The following is a 22,177-nucleotide window of genomic DNA, read 5'->3' on the forward strand; positions in this document are numbered from 1 at the left end:
CAACAGGATCTGCTACACAACTTAATACATTCACTGTATTAGAGTAGCTGCCACACAACTAAAAAAGAACAACTTGCTGAGATGTATTTATTTATTTTTTACAAGAGACATTTAATGTGATAGCTATCTGCAGTATAGGATACTAATGATCATACAAACATTTTGCTGAATTATAATTTGGTAATTATATTATCTTCCTCTGAAAATAAAATCCATTTTAATACTTCTTTTAGGTATGTTGTTGGAATGTTGCAGAACAGAAAAATCACAGAAACATTTTGACAGGCATAATACTGTTTATTTCCAGTGCTTGCAATTCTGGAATTTTAATCATGAAGTCGAACTTGTTGATTACCCAGTACAAAAGAATTAATAAAACCAGTCATTTAACTTCACTTTGCTCTAAATATGTTAAATAGGGTGTTAAAGAATAAAGTTACACATTGCGGCTGATAAATGTGATAACCTATTTCCGTTATCCCTTATAATACACAATAGTGCCAAACTCTAAAAAACTTATCGCCTCTGCACTACAGCCTCTGTGACAGCCCTTCTTATCATCACTTACATTTAAACTGCTACTTATGGAGTACTCTCCTCTCTTACCTCAAAATGTTAGTAATGGCTACCTACACTCTCAAAATTCATGCTAAAGAAGTCCTAACTCCGAGAAAGCCTACATTTAAATTAAATGAAGTCAGTAATTAATCGTATTGGACGATATTTAAACAGTTGTGTATAATTAATCTATGTTACTGTATTGCTTAGTTTTTCTTGCTTTGTATTTCTGTTAATATATATAATAAGAAAACTCTGTAATGCTTTTATACTGGCTCATGCCATGGCTGACAAGGGTCTTACACCAGACCACAAACCTGTTTAAAAATGAATGAATAAACATTTAAGCTTTCATGAGCACTGAAACCTTTAGAATGTTTATACTACAATTTGACTTATAGCTGGGTGTAAATATACATTATTTTAGACATTTTTTGTGTATCATTAATTAGTTTAATTTGCATTTTTGAGGCCATTTTAGAATCATTTGCTTACTCAAGAAGAAAAAAGGGAAAAAAAAATGGAAATTACACAAGCTGTCTCCAAGGCAATAAAAAGATCTGGGACATAAAGTTTTTTTTATTTTGCTGGCTTTGTCCTACTTAGGTGAGTAAAACAAAATGTTTTCAGTGGAGGCCCTGGGAGAAAAGCTCAAACATATTACAAAAATAAATAAATAAATAAACAGAGAATCAGTAATACACATGAACAGACATTAGGTAATATACATTAACAAATATACATTAATTTGCTAATTAGATTACATTCAGATGAAATAAAGGCAACTGGTACAGAGTAACACATACTTATGCATTAGTAGTTGTTGAATGTTGAGCATTTGAACAGGTTTATTAGTAGGTTTTTCAAATAGGGAATAGGCCACGTGATTAGTGTTTAGAAATTCAAAGAAATGGAGGTGAGGGAAAGAACTAGATAGCACAAAAATGTTAGCATTGTAGTTAAGAGGTGGGGTATAAAGCTGGATCATAGATTGTGTGTGTGTGTGTGTGTGTGTGTGTGTGTGTGTGTGTGTGTGTGTGTATAAAATGGCTATCATAAGGTTATATTAGAAGGTTAGGTGTGGGGGTGAGCAGTGTTGCAAAACTTTGGCTGACAGATGCTGGTAAGCTTTTCAGGTATTGGTGAAGACTAGTTGTGGGGCACGGGATTCTAAATGAAGAGAAATGGTTTGATGATAGGCAGACTGAAGATAACAGTGGCATTTATCCAGCAGATACAGGAGCAGATGCATTGATTTGATAGGTTAAGTTTTAGTTGTGTTTTAAAACTCTCATGTATGACATCATTGACTATCTGTAATCTCCATTCATTTACCATTAAAAAATGAGGGACATGGCAAAAAATAGGAGGTAACATCAGGGAAAGTTGAGAGTTATGTGGGCATCTCTACAGACAAACCAAAAGGTATAAATGTCAAACAGACAGGCCATACAGTAAAAACTGCAAGAGAAACCTAGACAAGCCAGAGTCATCACTGAATAAAACCTTAAAACTCCTGTAGTGGAAGTCCATGGGAATGTATGCAAATGACCATTTGAGGACATAGCAGTGTTTCAGCTACTTGGATTCTGAATGCCTATAACTATTAACTTTTTAAGTCTTTATGGATACAACTCAGTGTGATTGTAAGTTGCAGATGGATAAACCTGCCCACTGTTTATGCATATAGACTTAATGTATGCACAGAGCATTCAGTTTTTTAGAGGTTGTGGATATGGTGCTCAACAAGGTACTGCCTACAGATTCTGTAGTTTGCCTGTGAGAAGCTCGACTGAAAGGAAAGCCTTGCCTGATCGAGACCTGACTAGTGAACTGTGTTTGGACTTCTATTCTAGTCATTGACTGTCCATAAAAATCACCATGTTTAAACAAAAGGATGCTTATAAGTGTAACATACAAAAGGATGAATGCTTGTAAGTGTAAAATAAACAAGTGAGTGTTATGATAAAAAATAAGTCTTTTAATAAACAATTCACAAATGCAATATATGATATACAGAAACTTTTCAAGCAAAATCTTCTTCTGTTTATTAAGACATAAAAGAATTAAAGATATATTTTATAAAGCAAAGTCTATTACTAATTGTCCAGTCACAATTTATTTTCTCATCAAATATTATTTTAACTTCCTTCTTGGAAAAACACTGAACAAAACATTAAGATCAGAAGGATTATTAAACTTAAAACTTGTGCAACTAGGCAGCCCATCTGCTTAGTAAAAGAGAGTGTAAAGATTTAGAAAAAAAGCACAGAACAACTTACACAGAAAAGAGGACATCATGGATAGAATGGGCTGGGCAGGTATAACCACTATCTCCTCTGCATACAGGTACATATTTCCTTGCACCCGGATGAAAGCTATCATGTTTTTTGCTAAGTGGATAAACACCCCGTACTGCCCCAACATTTTCATTACCACCTCTCCTCTGAGGGATTGTGACATCAGATGGCCCCGGTCTACATTCATCCCTTCAAAGGAGGCATGTCCACCCTACCATCGCCAGATTCAGTAGATGCCTAGGCCTCTAATCAAACATGGTTTACCTGGGCTGCAGGCAGGATTTTATCCCTCTCTGTGAGTGAAGCTGGCGTAACTGACCCATCTGTTTGCATTATTACTACAGCTATCCCTCATTGACATGTGTCTGCTTGACACATGTCAGTGAAGGATAGCTGTAGTAATAATGCCCTCTTCAAACGGAACCTTGAAGATTGGATGGGAGAAAGGAAATTCACCCTGGGAATCATGTCAGTCACCCTGCTATACAGGGGTCCAGGGAAGTAAATAGTGTGGGAAGAAATAGCCAGGGAATTGTTATGGCTAGGCTTGTATAGGCCCTAGGGCCAATAGCCTAGTACCAACCTATGAATCATTGTAGGTAATGTTGCATTAAAATATGCAGTTGTATCTGTGGCACTTACCCATCTCTTGAGTAAATCAAAACTCTTATTTTGCTTTTTTGATCCAGCTGCAAATCGAATACAGCTTTAATACCATCCTGACAGGTAGGGTTGCATCTAGCACATGCTGAATGAACCTGAACAGGTATTGCACCATTCTTAAGTAGTGCATTAATGTGGATTTTTCTATTTGAGTTTGCATATTTGCAGCTTTTTTTTAACCCAGTAGTGATAAGAAGGTGGACCGTGTATTTTGGAGATGACACACTAAACTAATATTTTGCTTTATATAGTTTAAAAACCTGGGATCGGAATCTGTCTGATAAGTTGAAACAATACCAGAAAACACTAGCAAAGGATAAAAATTCCAACGAAATGCAAAACATAGCTATTGACACAGATTTCATTTAGAAAACCAAAAACTTTTTTCCAAATCTTTATTCTTCAATCAAGTGCTTTTGTTTATACAAAAAGACTTCATCAGAACTGAGGATGCAGCAGAACTACCCCTTTAAATACAATTAACAAATATCACACAATGACGATTAATGACATGAAGAAAAATAATCAATACAACATTTCAGGCAAAAATGTTTTTTAAAAATATATTGCAATCATTGTTTTAAGACTAAGCTAAATTGTAGTATTTTAAATCAGCATATGTAAAAAGCATGTGTAACATGAAAGATGTATATATATGTGTGTGTGTGCATGTGTGTGTGTGTGTGTGTGTGTGTGTGTGTGTGTGTGTGTGTGTGTGTGTGTGTGTGTGTGTGTGTGTGTGTGTGTGTGTGTGTGTGTGTGTGTGTGTGCATCTATATATGGATCCCTATCACAACACCGACACGCCACAAAGCTGACACCAAAAGACCGAAAACGCACAAAACCGAACACCATAACACCGACACCCAAAACACAAAACGTAAACTACGCATTACACACAACTATACATGCACTAACCATAACCCAAACCCTAACCCTAAGGTCTGACACTACCGCATACTTACCCTACCTGCACCCTAATCCTAACTCACTTAACCCGCCACTACACCTACAGTCCATCACTATCGCACACTTACCCTACCTGCACCCTAACCCTAACTCACTTAACCCGCCACTAAACCTAAAGTCCGTCACTATCGCACACTTACCCTACCCGCACCCTAACCCTAACCCTAACTCACTTAACCCACCCTTAAACCTAAACTCCGTCACTATCGCACACTTACCTTACCCGCACCCTAAGTCTGACACTACCGCACACTCACCTTTCCCGCACCCTAACCCTAAATCCCTCACTATCTCACACTTACCTGTCCGCTCCCTAACGCTAAATCCCTCACTATCGCACACTTACCGAGTCGCTCACACGTTGTCCATGTCGGTGTTTTGGCTGTCGGGATTTCACCTTGTCGATCATCTGTCTCGTCGGTCTTCTGGAGTCGGTCTTCTGAGCGTCGGTGTTTTGGCATGTCGATCAAGTCAAGGGGAACCCTATATATATATATATATATATATATATATATATATATATATATATATATATATATATATAGATCTAGGATGTTTGCTTGAGTGAGCAAATGTCCAAATTCATAATAACTGAACACACTTTAACAAAAGCGCTTTTATCAAAAAAGCACTTATGTTAAAGCATGTTACAAAAAAAAAATTTAAAACACTACATTTACATTTTAGCAGGGGGGCTGCACCCCCCCATGTGGAAGGCTGTGCCCCCTACAACCCCCCTACTTTAATATTCTCCCTCCGAGACCGCACTACAGTGGGGAAAAGGGAAATTTCCCTTACCCACACCGTAGTACAGCCTCGGCAACAGGCATACTTACGCGAAAGTGCTTCTTCGGTGAAAAGCACTTTCACATAAGTATGCCCATCTGTTTGGGTTTCGGTCATTTGCTCACTCGAGCAAACGTCCTAGATCCATATATATATATATATATATATATATATATATATATATATATACACATATGCACATATATATGCATACAATGGTGTAAAAATTACATTACTGGACTGATTTGGACTTAAAGTGACTTAGAATTTAATGGTAAAGCATAAAAATGCAATCCAGTTTATACAGAAGATGGTACATTTTCTTGTGGGAATTGTAAATGTTAAGTTTATTAATTCTGGTACAACTTTGTTTTTGTCTCATTAAGAAGGAAACATTACAATTTTCCTAAAATATAAGTATAATATTGAACATGTGGTTTACTGTGCTACTTGTCTTTAATGTGATGCTTTTTATTTTAGAAAACTAAATGAAAGTTTATGTGAGAGGATCTGAGAACATTGTCATGCTTTGAAAAATAGAAATATTAATAATGCTGTTTTTAAGCATTCATTGGCATGCACAAATTTTAATAATCTCATATTCTTTGCGGTTGACAGAATTTATGATGCTATAAGGGTTTAATTCTCTGTGGAGATGCAGAAAACTAGTTGGAGGTGTTGGACGTTTTCTCTCAAGTAAGATTAAATGCCAGTAAATATGCAGGCAATAATGCCCAACAGGGTGTGTGGTTAATGTGTAAATAACCAGGGGTGTTATAAGGCTCCACACCAGGTGTTAGGCCTCTACAGTCCTGGAAGGGCACTAATTACACATTAACACACACCTTGGAGGGCATTATTGCACTTAGAGAATGGGCTCTCTGTAAAATTGCTGTGTTTTACTTATTTGTTTTTTTAAGTAATATATTATTTTTTATATATATTTTCGATGAACAAATATTTCCTCCACCTAATGTTTCAAACTTGCTGTAATATATGTTAATGGTGTTGGAGGAAGCATTTTATATCCAAATTATAACACTTAAAATTCTGGCTTTGCTCTTGTACCAACCCAGACTAGCCTGTTGGCATCCTTAACTCTATCATAAACTTTTCTTATCCACTTGGATTTTATCTTCTACTTCGACTGAGATATTACCCCTATTTATTGTAAATATTACATAACTCTTTTTAGCATTAAAAAAAAAAAAAAAAAAAAAAATTAGTGTATTATCTACCATGGTTCAAAACTACCTTTTATATACTTTATGATCTCATACCTTATTATATTGTTTTGCTAGGATTGTTCTGATAAGTTAAAATCTATAATATTTGTATGTTCTTTTTTTTTACATTTTTACCTCTGTATAATTACACTTGTACTATGTCTTCTTATGTATTTCCAATATTGTTTTTAACCTCAGGAGCTTTTCTCCCCGGGCCTCCACTGAAAATGGACATTAATCCAGCTGGACTAGCCCGGTCAACAAATGTAAAATAAATAAATAAATAAATAAAAAATATCCAGGCATTTACTTTATTTTTTTGTTCCCTTACTCCTAAAACATTTGTTTTGTTGCCAGTCATTTGAGATCGAAGTTACTAAATAATGGTACACATTTGAGTTTCAGACTATTACTTTCTTCAGCAAATTCATACTAACACCAATCCTTTTAATTAAGCAAGTCTGTAATTTTATAAGAGCAGTAATTAAAATCTGTTCCTATTTTTGAGCCTTTGTTACCTCTTTATTTTAGGCTTTCACCAGATTTCTTTAGTTGAAAGGTCCAGAGGTATGCAAATGTCTTCACTGTCGCTCTTAGTCTCTAATGCACAACTCTCTTTCAGAAAATGGATACTAACACAAATCCTAATAATCAAGTAAAATATGTCCTATTTTGAGCATTTCTCCTCTGTGTATCCCGATATTTTGAGCATAGAGTCAACAGAGCATATCTTTCATCTGTCCAGAATTTTGGCTCGTATGTTTGGTCCCAGCCTCATAACGTGTAGTTTTCTGGCAAATCACTGGGGATTGAAGTAATTAAATAATGACAGACATTTGAGTTTCAGACTTCATATCCTTCAGATAATACATGCTAATGGAAACCCTGTTATTCTAGTAGGTTTCTAAGTTTATAAGAGCAATATTAAAAATATGTCATTATTTTTAGTCATTTATCCCTCATTATTTGTGTCTCTGTCCAGATTTCTTGTGCTAAGAGGTTGAAAGGTATGGTTAAGACGTACATAAACCTTTTAACTGATGCTGTTTCTGAAAGGGATCGCTGTCATTCTTCACTCTCTCTCTCACACACACACACACACACACACACACACACACACACACACACACACACACTTTTTTGGTTTCATTTATTTTACATTCGCTAAACAGCAAAAGCGCTGCTTAGCGAGTGTAGGAATACGGCTTGATCAATCTCTCACTGTTATACATGCACACACACACACACACACACACACACACACACACACACACACACACACACACACACACACACACACTTTTTTTGGTTTCATTTATTTTACATTCGCTAAACAGCAAAAGCGCTGCTTAGCGAGTGTAAGATAATGGCTTGATCAATCTCTCACTGTTATACACGCTCGCACATGCACACACATGCACACACACACACACAAGCACATACACACTTTTTTTTAATTTTAATTTTTTTCTTTATTATTTTACACTCACTAAACAACAAAAGTTCTGCTTAACGAGTGTAAAATAATGGCGGCCATTAGTTTTTTTTTCATTCCGAGCTCCATGGCAGCTTGATATGCTGCTGTGAAGAGGCAGGCTCTTTTTTTGAGTGGGCATTACTTGTACATTAATACCCTGCTGGAGAATGTTTATTCTCCAGTTAGGATTCTGATGTACAGTTTGTTCATTCTCTAAACTTGATTGAAATTAAAAGCTGCAAAAAGCACAGCCCTGTGCTTGAGAATGCAAAAGCTTTTGCAAGGATCTTTTTGTTTGTCTTACATGCATCTACTGTGGCAATTTTGCTTTTTGTTTTGTGTCCACTTTATTTAGCAACCAAAACAGAAATAAATATTTCAGAAGCCTTTCTTTAATTTGAAAGTTTTAGAATTTAACTAGTTTTCCACTTTGACTATACTAATGAAACTTAAGAAGGTTAAAACATGTTTGCATCTTGTGAAATCTGCTGTCTTGGCTTGATTACATTATTAAAGACCTATATGCCATACTGATTTGATCAGTAAGTATGTTAAATTACTTCTTTTTCAGGGTGAGTATGTAAAATCTCCACTGATGCCTTGACAGAGGAAGGTTTGCAAATGCCCTTTTGTTTTTACACAGACTTTTTAGTTAACCCTTTTGTACTTCTGCACAGTATTTTGTTTTTATTTGGTACCCACTCTGGGGTAAATGCATTAGAGGCTTCTTCTTGTTCTGACTGTTTCATATCATAGACTGAGTTTTCTGTTATGTTATAGTGATCAGAATTTATAAAATTAATTAGGCAGTGGAACTGGACTTGCTAGACTGAGCACCTTATTAAAAGACTTGCAGTCATTGTGCTTTTGTGACCCAGTGTGCTGAAACACAGTTTTGCAGGGTAATATTTATTTACATGCCATGATTTGTCAATAAAACGATAATGCAAATAGCTTTTTACACGTTATCAATTACACTTATAATTTACTCACTTGTTCATATCACCTGACGTGCAGTGTAACTTTTAAATGAAACTAATTTTAATTCCAGCAGCAACAAAGACTGTCCTATCCACATATAAAACTGCAAAATGAATGCACAGAAACATTATATCATATAGTAAAATCTTCTGCAATTATACGCTCTAACAACGCAAGGGAATAATACCGGCGACATTTTCTCCACTCTGTAGTTTAAACCTTCTGTTTGTTTCTTTCATGGGAATTTGAAATCAAAAGTCTATATATGTAGTATGAAATTGTAATGACTGAGCCCTGATCAAGTTTTTTTTTTCTCTCATGAAATATAATGTTACAAAGACTGCAGGCTGCTGAAGCAAATAAGATCTTTGCCACTGGAGGGCCCTCCAGATATTTCAGAGCTTCTCTCTTTAGTACACTTCTGCATAATCATTCTGTGCAACATGCCTTATAGCATTGACTGGACATTTTCTATCGGGAAAGAAATAAAATAAGGGATCAGCTTCCAGAAATGTGGGACTGGTGCTTAAAGATGTAAGACCCTTATATTTAGATAGGGGCATATAAATGTTTCTGTTTGAAAACTGGGTGTGTGCTTGTGCTGCATAACTCTTAACTGCAGGCATTTTTATACATTTTAACTGCTTTAACTTTGTTGAACTCATTTTTCTAGCCAAGCCTTTTCATTTAACAGTGTCGCACATTTTTCCCTGCACTCTTTCACAATACACAAACATAGTTAGATATCACAAGGACCTCCTAGAAAATGTTCTTGATGGTCCCATCTCTTTGCACTTTACTTTCAACATGCTTTCTGTTAACTTGACCAGGAACTCTCACAAATAAAAGAGCACAGCACATTAGAGAGCTTTGAACACTGAAAGGATGTGATGCTATTTCCTATGGTCTAGTGGTGTGCATCTCAGCCCAGGATACCTACTGAGTTGTCACCACCAGAACCATTCAGTAGTCCACCTGTTTTAAAGGTACACCTGGCACTACAGCCAAACTTAAGTGCAAAAATAAGTGTATGATTTTTGTATTTCTTAATGCTATTGCATTGCAACAAGTGCAACCACACAAGTACTACTAATACTTTCCAGACGGATATGGTATTGTATGAAAAAAGGGGGAAAATGTAGTTTAAAATCAAATCACTTCATTATAGTGAAGACATTTGTAAAAAAATGTGAACCACTTAGTTAATGAAAATAGAGCTACTGTCTTTTCCATTTCTGTTTTCCATGTTGATGCAACAATTCTCTTATTTTCATAAACCATATCTTAAATAATCATAAGACAAACACATTGCATAAATGTAGAGTATACATAGATCTAGAGCATATATAAAATTCAAGGAGTAAATTTAAAGTGAGGGCATTCTTAAATATTGTAAATATGAGCACACATTACCTTAGCATTCAGAAGTTCTTCCTTGGATTGTATTTTTCCTAGAGGTGCTATTCCTATTGCAATGACTCTAACTTTGGATGTACTGGCCAATGAGTGGTCACGGACTGACTCACCCACATGTCTGGTTATGCCCATCCGCAGACCATTAGTAAGGATCCAGGCACCTATAAATCAAAATTGGCCATTGTTAGCATATGACATATGCTTTCCTGTAAATTTCATGTCCACTGAAGACTGATAATTTTCTTTAAATTAGTATGTAGTAGTTTTATATTCACTGGATATTTATTACTAAATTCCCAATATTTGTTAATAACTGTGGTTTAGAAAATTCAATGCCAAATAAATTTGCCATTTAAAATAAATCTTCTGCTGACTATATACATCCCCTGTTGTAAAATCCTTTTTATGACAGTATAATATTCATTTTTTTCTAAACACACAGAAACAATATGGAATGCTTTTTGAAAAAAAAAGTAAAAAGTATAACTACAAACAAATAAAATGTTTACACACAATTTTGACTGTGCAAACATTATAGAAACATTTGTCAGTTTTCAGATGATAGTTTCTGTCATGACTAATATCTTGAGCTTTCATGGACAATTATAGTAGTCATAGAGCTGTTGACATTAAGCAGCTGAAGAAAGTGGTCTGTGGGTGTTATAATGGTCTCATTGCTACCAGAAAACGTTAGCACTCCTTTTGCAGGGACAATATTTGCAGCATGACTGGCTATATGATACACTCCATATGTGAGAAGGTGACTGATATATGGGCACAGTGAATGGAACAGGATGGTTAGCAACAGAAAATTTCATGTTTTTAAGTTCAACAGATTATGATACTGCAGTTATCTGAAGAATACAGTAAAATAGAAGTGCCACTGCGAATTAACTTCCTAAGCACAAACTAAAACTCAAAAAGTAAAAGCAACAAATACATAGCAAGAAACACGGCAGAGCTAAAAACAATCAGTGTTATTAACGGGTTCTTTAAATAACAGAGCTAATTAGAACTCATTAACTTATCACATTCAGATCAGCCAATCAGAGACAGTATACACTCTTTTATTATCTCTGATTGGCTGATTTGAATGTGATGAGTTAACGAGTTCCAATTAGTTATGTTATTTAAAGAGCTGAAGTTCTTACTATGATGGTCTGGTGAAGTACCAGCTATCGGTGCGAAAGCGCTAACCCATTAATAAAGCTGTGACTGTTTTTAGCTTTGCTGTGTTTCCTCCTATGTATTTGTTGTTTTTATGTGTTGCAGTTATCTATCCATGAGGAAAACAAAATTAATTAAATGTCCTCCACCATATGTTGTTTTCCTCTCTCCTTAATTTCTCAGCTTGTTTTCCCACCCACTTCCTAATTCACTGAATGATACTGAATGCCAAGGTGGAGAAGTGAGGGGAAACCCTGCCTATCCTCTTTCTTTCTTAGTTTCAGCTTTGATTTTGTTATCAGCTTCCTTTCCCAGCCTCAGCCGAGTCTTCTATTATATTCTGGATTCTTAAAAAAAGCTTTATCATCTGGCTCCATGGGGAAGTTTTTTAGTACTTGACATGGTACTGGATGCCTGGACAGTTATTTGATTCGTAATGTATCCATCCTTCCTAAAAACTGTAAAGCTTATTTATCTGGCACCTTATTCTTCAGCTTTCACATATTTTCATTGACTTTCTGCTGTTGCTGTTCCTATTGGTAGGTCCAGGTATTTTGGGAACGATTCTTTATCTTTTGAATTCTCCTTTCTGTTTCTTGCTTATGCATTGGTTAAAACCATAAGCTGTTAATGAGCTGCTTCCTGTTTGGATTTCATTATCCTCAACTTTTCTACTTTAAACCAAACAGCAAAAGCAGCCACTGCAGATCATAAACCAAGTAAAATCCAAAAACCAAACAATCAGAACCATTTGACTAAACTTGTCTTCTTTGTGACTGAACATGTTGCTTAACCAGGTAGTATTTGTGGGTTGCCCCTGGAAAGGGAATTTGTGTCCAGTGGGCTTATCCTGTTAAATAAATACAAAAATAAAAATGTTGATCCATATTTATAGTCCAGTAGCATCTAGCTTTTTTTAAAGCTGTCCAGTAGCTTCTTAGAGAAACCAGTGCTGGCACTACAGTTGTGTTAGTTTTTGGTTAGAATACATCATTATCTTCTGTTCCAGTGTTACTTAAGTAACTTATGCATGTCTTCTCCTACTCAGGATACATTACCCATGGCCTGAGCTTGAACTCTATTTTCTCAAGCAAGAGTGACAGTCACTGAAATGCAGACTGAGAAGTGCTAATTTATACAGCGACAGATATGTTTATCAGTCTATAAGAAGGTGCTGTTTCTGTCTGGGGAAATCTTGGATGGGACAAACTGACCAGCCATGCTTTGGGGGTGAATGAAGGCCTGTTCATCTTGGCTGATCTACCAGCCCTCCTAGATTTTGCATCTTAAGAGAGTGAGTTGGCTGCTTTTTGTTTTGTTTTTTCTTCTTTTTTTCTGTGCAGGTTTCTACATTTAAGCCAGCATTGCATTCTAATGCATCCATAGGCTGGGAATTATTTTTCTTTGAGTTTGACATTCCAGTTATGATGAATTAGTTGCTGTCTTTCTAAGTATGCACCCAACAACAATATGGTTGATCCAATTTCCTTCTTGGTTGTTTACAGTCTGTACGTATGCACTGCTCTAGTAATTTATGACAGTTTGGAGTTGTCTCTTAGGTCAGATATGTTTCCATCTTATTATGCAACCAGGCTGATTAAGTAACTCGCAGCTTAGTTCATTCAGTTGCAGTTTTGTAAATAGCTCATAGTTCCTTATGTTCAACACTCCAGCCAGCAGGGTTTTTGTATAGGTGCAACTCAGAATCTTGATTCCCTTTTATATACTAACAGGCTTAAGTTCCTCTCTTTTCTGCAGTTCGGCACAAGTTCTTTCTCCAGGTTTCCACACATTCTATCCGAGTGAAGTTATTTAGCATCCTTGCTATATTTTTCTTTGTCTCTCATTTTTAGGGATATATCTAATTTTGACTCAGATTTTGCTCTATCCTTCTATAACTGGATTTTTTAACAGAAGGTGGTAGATTAGTCAGTAAATACTGATAAATATTTTTTTACTGTGAAATCTTTTATTTTATTTTTTTTAAGAAAACATATACAGTGAGCATAATAATGATAAGTGACAGGTAGAAGTATGACCAATGAATACATTGCTGATTAATAAAATATAAAAGCAAATAGTGAAAACTATTTACACATATGCCAAAAGTCCTTCCTTATTTATTTATACCAACTTCAAATTAGAATGTGTTCAAAAAGGGATTTCCTAAATTCTGTAAAGTGTGTGTGGGATTTCTGACTGTAGGTTAAATATTTGTGAGCTAGTAGGCGTTTAGTAGCTAATTGTTTGAAACCCTCCCAGGTGAGTGATGCTCTATCCTTCCAATGTAATGCAATGTTAGAAATACTGATAAATCTTATAGTTGCAGACTTCTTTTACATTGAAAAAAATGTTAATTCACAACACCTGTTTCATTTCCTTTTCTGAGTTAACAGTACCAGAATTTAATAAGCGTTAATGATTTGGGGTGTTTTTCCTAATTATTTGTTGCTCTTTCACTAAGTCTGGAGGTAAAAGGTAAGAGCTATGGCCCCTATTTCAGGCACGAGTCCTTCTGTACAATAGAAAAACAATCTGGTTTCACATGCTTTCTTCCCTTCCTTTTAACACGTTTCCTCACTCAGGTGTTTTTCATGATAGGCTTTAGATTACCTGAATAATTATTCCATTATATATGCATCTACTAGGGTCTTACTTGCATAGGAGATATGCATCATCACATACTGCATTTCTAATACATTTCACAACAATTTTCTTGCAATAAAAAGCCCTTATACTTGTTGTTGTGTCTTTTGGCTTTTCCCGGTTAGGGGTCGCCACAGCAGAACTCTGGTCCACTAATGATTGGCAGTAGATTTTTACGTGCCGAGTTGCCAGCCCTGACACACAACCTTCAATGAAGGTACGCCCATTCACGCATGTCTCCACACAGAAGACGCTCTAACTGAGAATCGAACAGGACAACGTCTTACTGTGAGTCGACATCGCTACAGTTCCTAAATCTTTTACATATTCGCTAATGTAATATCATGTCCCCTGTACTCACTGTGCCACAGTTCCTAAAGATTTTACATATTTGCTAATGCAATATCATGACCCCTGTAGTCACTGTACCACAGTTCATAAACCTTTTACATATTCGGTAGTGTAATATCACTTCCCCTGTACTCACTTTACCACAGTTCCTAAACCTTTTACATATTTGCTAGTGTAAGTTAATGTCCCCTGTACTCACTGTACCACAGTTCCTAAACCTTTTACATATTCGCTAGTACAATATCATGTCCCCTGTACTTACTGTATCACAGTTCCTAAACCTTTTACATATTCGTTAGTGTAATATCATGCCCCTGTACTCACTGTACCACAGTTCCTAAACCTTTTAAATATTCGTTAGTGTAATATCATGTACCCTGTACTCACTGTACCACAGTTCCTAAACCTTTTAAATATTCGTTAGTGTAATATCATGTACCCTGTACTCACTGTACCACAGTTCCTAAACCTTTTACATATTCGTTAGTGTAATATCATGTACCCTGTACTCACTGTACCACAGTTCCTAAACCTTTTACATATTTGCTAGTATAATATCACGTCCCCGTACTCACTGTACTGCAATTCCTTAACCTTTTACATATTCGCTAGTGTAATATCATGTCCCCTGTACTCACTGTACCACAGTTCCTAAACCTTTTACATATTCACTAGTGTAATATCATGTCCCCTGTACTCACTGTACCACAGTTCCTAAACCTTTTACATATTCGCTAGTATAATATCATGTCCCCTGTACTTACTGTACTACAGTTCCTAAACCTTTTACATATTTGCTAGTATTATATCATGCCCCTTGTAGTCATTATGCACTTGTTATTGTAGCATCATACTATGCTGTGTATAATCAATGTGATACAGAAAAATCTGTCACAGACGGACATAGCTGGCAGCTCAAACAGGCAGTTAATAGCTAGCTGGGGGTGGGGGAGTAGCATTTACTGCCTGTAAAACTCTGAAGCTAGTTGGGAAGCCCTTGATATGAGATTTACTTGTATAATATGACTAAAGAGATAAGAATAAATGAAATTGTGCTGCCATTTCCTTCTTAAGTGGACTTCTTCAGTTAACACTTCTGAATGTAAAGTGACAAAGCAGACGTGTATTACTACATCATCATCCTCGTTATGTTTGCCTGTTTGCAGCTTTTGGGATACAACTAAATAAGAAGCAGGATTTTGTGGCATGTTAATCTCTATAATGTTTATACAGTGGGAAGAAGGATGGTAGAGCTGTGAAGAGACTGAGGAAAAGGACAACACTGATAGCGTAAATATCAGGAGGAAAGCAACTGATGATGATGCTGCCAAGGCTGCAATTAGTGAGCCTTACAAATTTGCAAGCAAGTTGGTGATAAAGCTAGTGTTCTGAAGTAGCACGAGTAATAGAAAACTGCTAACAAGGTAGAGAACTGGGGGTAAGAAACATGTATGTCATTGCAAGATGAAAGTGACACTGGGAGGAAAAAATGTGTGAGGAGGACTAATTCTGCCATAATGTTGATGGTAATGATGATTGTGATGGCCTGCCCATATGTTTCTGCATCAGCTTCTGTTCTGCTGCATGCTTACAATGCAGCGTTAGAGGCATAATGCAATGGCATGTTGTCAGTGATAACCACAGTGAAAAAGTTGTGACAATAGTGAGTGCTATGATGCAATGAACAGCACTGAATGAGAAATGGCAAGTCTGAAATAGCCATATTCTATTTGAAGGGATACACAGGAAAATATTGTTCTGACTGTTCCTTTCAGTGGTGGATCTAGAGGAGATAATGGGTGATTTAGAAAATTGGATTAATAACTTCAAATGGGTCCAGGCAGAAAGCATTCTTATAATGCATAGCAAAAACATAATTGGTGTTGTTATGTTTGATATGTTACCTTTCCAATACAAATAATCAGCTTGTTTTTTTAAAACTGGAAATTAATTTACTGCTCTATATAAGTAGTTATAGCCTTGCTTCATTTTCTAATACATTTTTATGAATAAATGACATACTGCTCTACTCAAATAATTTTATCATCAGTTTGAAGTTGCAGTGTATCCCATGGCTAAGTAAAGAGGTTGGTTGTGTTGTACCTTATGATTAGTATTTAAATATCGCCATCCTTTTATATGCTTTTATGTCTGTTAACGTACCTTTATTGATGTGAAAGCTTGTGCACATTGTATTAATAAGATTTTCTGTAGTTCCTGAGCTTAGGTCACACTTTTAGTATTTAAAGTCTTCCTTGGAGCTTGGATCTGTCTACAGACAGTGCTCTTGTGTGGATTTAGATTCCATATTGCATAATTGATCATAATTGTTATAAATACAGTGTTGTATATCTTGAAATACTGTATGTGCTTACACAATGCTCACTTAACAAGTGCATATAGCCATCTGGTTTAAGTCAAGGTACTTCATCTGTTGCCATTATTACCCTATCCTGCTGCATTCAACTCTGTGTAGCATACTGCCAAACTTTTTACTGAGTGACATAGTGCAAATAGTTTGTACACTGCTTTACAACTGCTAAGAATATATTTCTTTGCATTTTATCTGATTTTGCTGCAAACTGTCTGCATTTTGTGTATTTGCTATGAACTGTCTATTTTATAGCAATGTTATAATTACACAAAATACATAATTGTTATAATTACACAAAATACATATAGCCTATCTATTTTTAATTTTATGAATAATATGTTCCTGCATTTTACTTCCATGCATTCAACTGTGATGTACTACATGAAATTGTGGAGAGTTTCTGCATAGGCCTCCCCTGTACATGAGTCTGACTGTTGGATACACCTGCTTAACAAACACATAAATAGATGAATGCAATTTACCTTTTAAAATAAGAGCTGTAGTTAAATGCTAGTATAGGTGTGGACCTCTTTGTTTCTGAAAGCAGTTAACTTGCAAGCTGAGAAGGACAGCATTTAAAAACATTGGCAAACAGATAACCTACTCCTTTGTACTTTGTACCTCAGTGGAGTTTCATGACTTAGTTTTATTTATTTATATTTGTTAACCAGGGTAGAGCTCTGATATTCATACATCCTTTTCAGACTCATCCTGGAAGTATTGTCTGGTTATGTGACTTGCTTACTCACACAATGGACAACTAGTTTACAAAGTGGTTGTTTTTTCAGGCAAAGGTATATTCACTCATCTTGACTACAAAATAACACTGTGTGTGCAAATTGGCATTATACTTTTTTCCTGTATCCTTTTTGACACTGCTCTTTGTAACATTCAAACCTCTCCTTACCAGCCAGATGCCTTTGTTTACCTCTCCTGGGTATTTCCCAGTGAAGACAGCCTCAGTGGTGGTTTGTGCCCTCAGTGGCATGGCAGCAATGACAACTTATTTTGTATGGTTATAATCCCACCCGTCGGTCGGAGCCAAGTAACCCATATCACTGTGAGGGCTACTACACTCTCCCCAAGCAAGTACATGTTCCTGTGCACCTACAATGGGGACTGACATGTTTATGGCTTAGTATGAAAATGCCAGCTCCTGGTTTGTCCCTTGCATCACCACTCTTGCTCCAAGGGATTGTGGCATACTATCATCCTAGTATGCCTTCCTTCTTTGAGGATAGGTGCACCCCTTCCTTTCCAGAGCAGCTACAACAGGAACCCAAGCTGCTAATCGAACTTGGGTCTCTTGGGCTGCAGTCAGGGCTTCACCCCTGTACACCAGTGGGGCTGGTATAAAATGTATTATGCAAGAAAAATGTAAAGAACATATTATAAGAAACAGTACATTAATACAACATGCTATTCTAGCTTTTTTGAACACATCAGCAGGATGTGTTCTTTTGACATGTTTACCTCATACAGTACTAAACAGGGAATATATTGAAAACTTAATAGCTGCAGCCTGGAGACAACCTTAAAAGATATGGTATCTTTACACAGCAAATAGCCCTGGAAGAAAAGCAGTACAGACACATCAAAGAGATAGAGTTAGTCCTGAACCATACAATATAGCTTCATAATTTGTGATTTCCCATCTTACTCTAGGAATGTTGTGAACAGTCTACCCACAGATGCAAGTAATTTACATATGCATTTGTTGTTTGTTTGCATTTGTTTATCAGGATAATGTGCTTCTCTGGGGACCTAATAAAGCATAGCTTGATGCCACAAACGAGTAAGAACACAATTTTAATTTTCAAGTGTAACACCAAAGAATTCAAGACTGCAGCACACATGACATAATAAAAATTAACACTGATTACTTTGGAATGATGTTCTACCTGTGTAGCCACAGAAATCTGTATCTATAATACTTCATTTGTGTAAACTTTGAAAGCTATATCTATATTTTATATATATATATATATATATATATATATATATATATATAAAACTACATCTATATATAACTATGTATATACATACATATATATATATATATATATATATATATATATATATATATATATATATATATATATATATAATTATATTATCTTGAATATGAGTACAGAAATTCTTTTGATAGGAGTTGAACTTGGAAATTGTGAATTATACCTTTGGTTATGAATTTTTCAGAAGAGGAAATAAAGCGAAAGAAAGAAACTGTTAAATGGACTGGGCTTGAGAAGTCAGCTGATCAGGTTATGCAAAGAATTGTAAAACAATGGCAGTGTGACCATTGCTTAAAGAAATTTAGCACTCTAAATTCTGAACTGCAGTCTGTAGGGACTCTGAGACAGGAGGTGAGCAACAACCCAGCCTTTTGAGTCTAATATTAATAGAGATTGAATGCTGCAGCATAACTTTTCCATATTCTTAAGGTGCCCCAAAAAAATTGAGTATACCATGAACATAGTTTATACTGGAGGTTGGACCTTACTCTACTAAGAAGGCATGGAAAAGAGTTTTTTTTTTCTAGTAAACTAAATAAGAAGGATCAGATATGTAGATGACAAAACTTTTTGATGTGGAGACAGTTGGATTTTTTTTAACACTGTTCAGTTCTGTAGATAAGCAAGTTCAGTCCAATAAACCTGAAAATATATTTGAAGTGCCCTTCAATGCTGGGAATATTTTTAAGGAGGCATATGCAACTAGCATCAGTCCATTTATGAGGTATGCTAAAATAATAAATTTGTTATGAGATGCCTTGTTTTGTTGGGAGGTGAAGTTGAAATGTTCCTTGCCCAGAATAGAGTGAATTAATTCTTAATTTGGATGTATCAATAAGGTAGTCAAAAGTCAGTACTGGAACTAGCCATAAACCAACGTATTTAACTTGGGTGTGGTTTCTAATGTGATGTCCAGGGGTGCATTCATGCATAGATGGGACAGATGAGCTTCATTTGTGTGAGTGAACGTCACCAATCTCTTTTTGCCAACCTACCTTCATTCTCAGAGATATAGATCATAAGACTGTAAATCAAACATATCCACATTGCCTGGTAAAGTTGGAATGTGTAGTTGGTTCATGATGTGCAAGGTATTCTGCAAAATGGCTTAGTGCTGTTGGACTGAACATCCTAGATTAATTTGTAGCAAACTTAGTGACTGACTAGTAGGGAAGAGCTGCATAAAGACTTGTTACCAGCTGGAAGGTACAGCACAACAGGTAACGTGAGCAGATTCTTTACAATATAATCTGGATGATTGTTATATCACCACTGAGTGGATTTATGCTATAGGCAGGACTGACTTTACAGTTTTGATATTGTTTTGGTATTAGTAGAAATTGGGCAAACCCCATTAGGATGAGCAAAGCTACTAGGGCCATAGCAGGATTAAAGAGGTTATGGCAGTACCTAGCAGGAAAAATAAATTGTACGTTCAAGTACTAGAATTAAAAGAGATGCAGAGGTCTCCAGTAGGACTCACAGATTTATAGGTAACATATAGTTTTGAACAGGATTAAAGAAGTAAGAAAAGGATCCAGCTACACTGAGAGTTTAAAGCCCTCCATCAGAGTCATAGATTCCAGTCAGATTTAACAAATACTGCAGACTCTCAACAAAGTTATCAAAGTCTAATGGTCATTGCAAAATTAACAAATACAGGGACCCTGGGAGGATTGACAAGTCAGACCTAGATCAGAAACACTGAAACTGTTGAATTTTACTTGACCACTACCATTACTTTTCAGTACAAGCAGAAATTAAATAAAGCTATAGAGAAATAAAAGTAATAATATTCCATGGTTTGGACTGAAGAGGCTTTATCCAGTTTTACCCATTTAAGTTACTGACTGTAGAAGGCGCTGTGCAACTTTGCTATTTAGGAAAATGTTTGGCAGTCCTGCATCAAATAATTTGCCCTAGAAGGGAGACTTGCTCTTGAATGGGGATGCCGTTACTGCAGGGTTTGTTGGTAGAAAATGCTTGCTTTTTCATGAGAAACAGCAGAAACAGTTACAGTTAAACATGGATCTTTCAAATAGTTGCTAGTTAGTCTTTCTAACACTGAGAGTAAAATCTGAATTACTACGTCAGTGCTCTGGCAGCTGTGAGATGAATAAAATATTTGGTTCCATAATAAATGTTATCCATTATTTCAGCAGTACAAAGGTAGAGATGTTTCTTTTTTAAAGCACAGCTGTAGCCTCTGTATCTTTGCTCTCAAGTGACTCTGTAAGACAAGCTGATCAGTGCAACTATTAACCACTCAACATGTACACTTTCTTATCTGTTGGTCAGCAGAGGTATCTACATAAACTGTGCACCATACCAAGCTGCATGATCCAGACTGCATGCCACAACTTCATTACAGCTTTCCATTTGGTGAATCATAGTACTGCTGATATGCTATTTAAAACAGTGGCTTCCTCCCAAATTAATTGAAATGAAACGGGTGAAGCTGATTATTGCACAATAAGAAACTAAGACAAAATTTGTATTATGCTATAAAAGAAGCATAAACAAATCACAATTTCATCCATTTCACTGATTATTGTGTTTTATGACCATAGTCCCTACCACTGACCTGTCCAATTTGTCTCCCTTATTTGGAGTCCACTATCCCTGGTATGGCTCTTTGTGTAGGGCCTACAATGCTGCCAACTGGAGCAGGAGTTGTAGAACCAACGAATGATTCTGTTATACTGTATTTGGTAATATTTTCTGTTTTTGTTACATTGCATCACCAGGCTGATTAAGTGGGGTCAGTTTTGAATTTTTATATTCCACATTATTGAATCCACAAAACAACAACAACAGCAAAAAAATGAATATTAGTAAACCACATACAATATACATTCAGTAACAATGATTGAAGAGCTTTGCAGTTGTCGAGCCTCCCTTTATTCTGCATTCACAGCTGAAATACACTAATTCCATAAATGCACAGTCAATGAGAAAGGGCGGATGCTATTAAACTACTGTTCCTGTTTCCCATCTGCAGAAGTCTTGCTCAAAACAAAATGTTTGCAGTGCAGTTGAAGTTCATAAACCGAAGATCCACAGCACACTATTCCCTACCCAACATCAATTACATAAATAAGATGCACACACACACACACACACACACACACACACACACACACACACACACACATGCACACACGCACACACACACACACACACACACACACACACACACACACACACACACACACACACACAAACACACAAAGTCAATGAAGCCAACT

The 22,177-nt window shown here is 36.1% G+C and overlaps 1 protein-coding gene across 1 annotated transcript in view; it reads right to left on the reverse strand.

Moving 5' to 3' along the window:
• The window catches only part of TRPM5 (transient receptor potential cation channel subfamily M member 5), a 749,498-nt gene that overhangs the window by 500,939 nt on the left and 226,382 nt on the right, over positions 1–22,177 (reverse strand). The window contains exon 4 of the mRNA XM_044058928.1: positions 10,374–10,537. Within this exon, the coding sequence (XP_043914863.1) occupies positions 10,374–10,537 (164 nt within the window). The remainder of the gene's footprint in view (positions 1–10,373; positions 10,538–22,177) is intronic.

This window comes from Protopterus annectens, chromosome 17.part0 (assembly GCF_019279795.1).
Source record: "Protopterus annectens isolate FY-2018-M chromosome 17.part0, PAN1.0, whole genome shotgun sequence".
In the NCBI taxonomy this organism is placed as follows: domain Eukaryota; kingdom Metazoa; phylum Chordata; order Ceratodontiformes; family Protopteridae; genus Protopterus; species Protopterus annectens.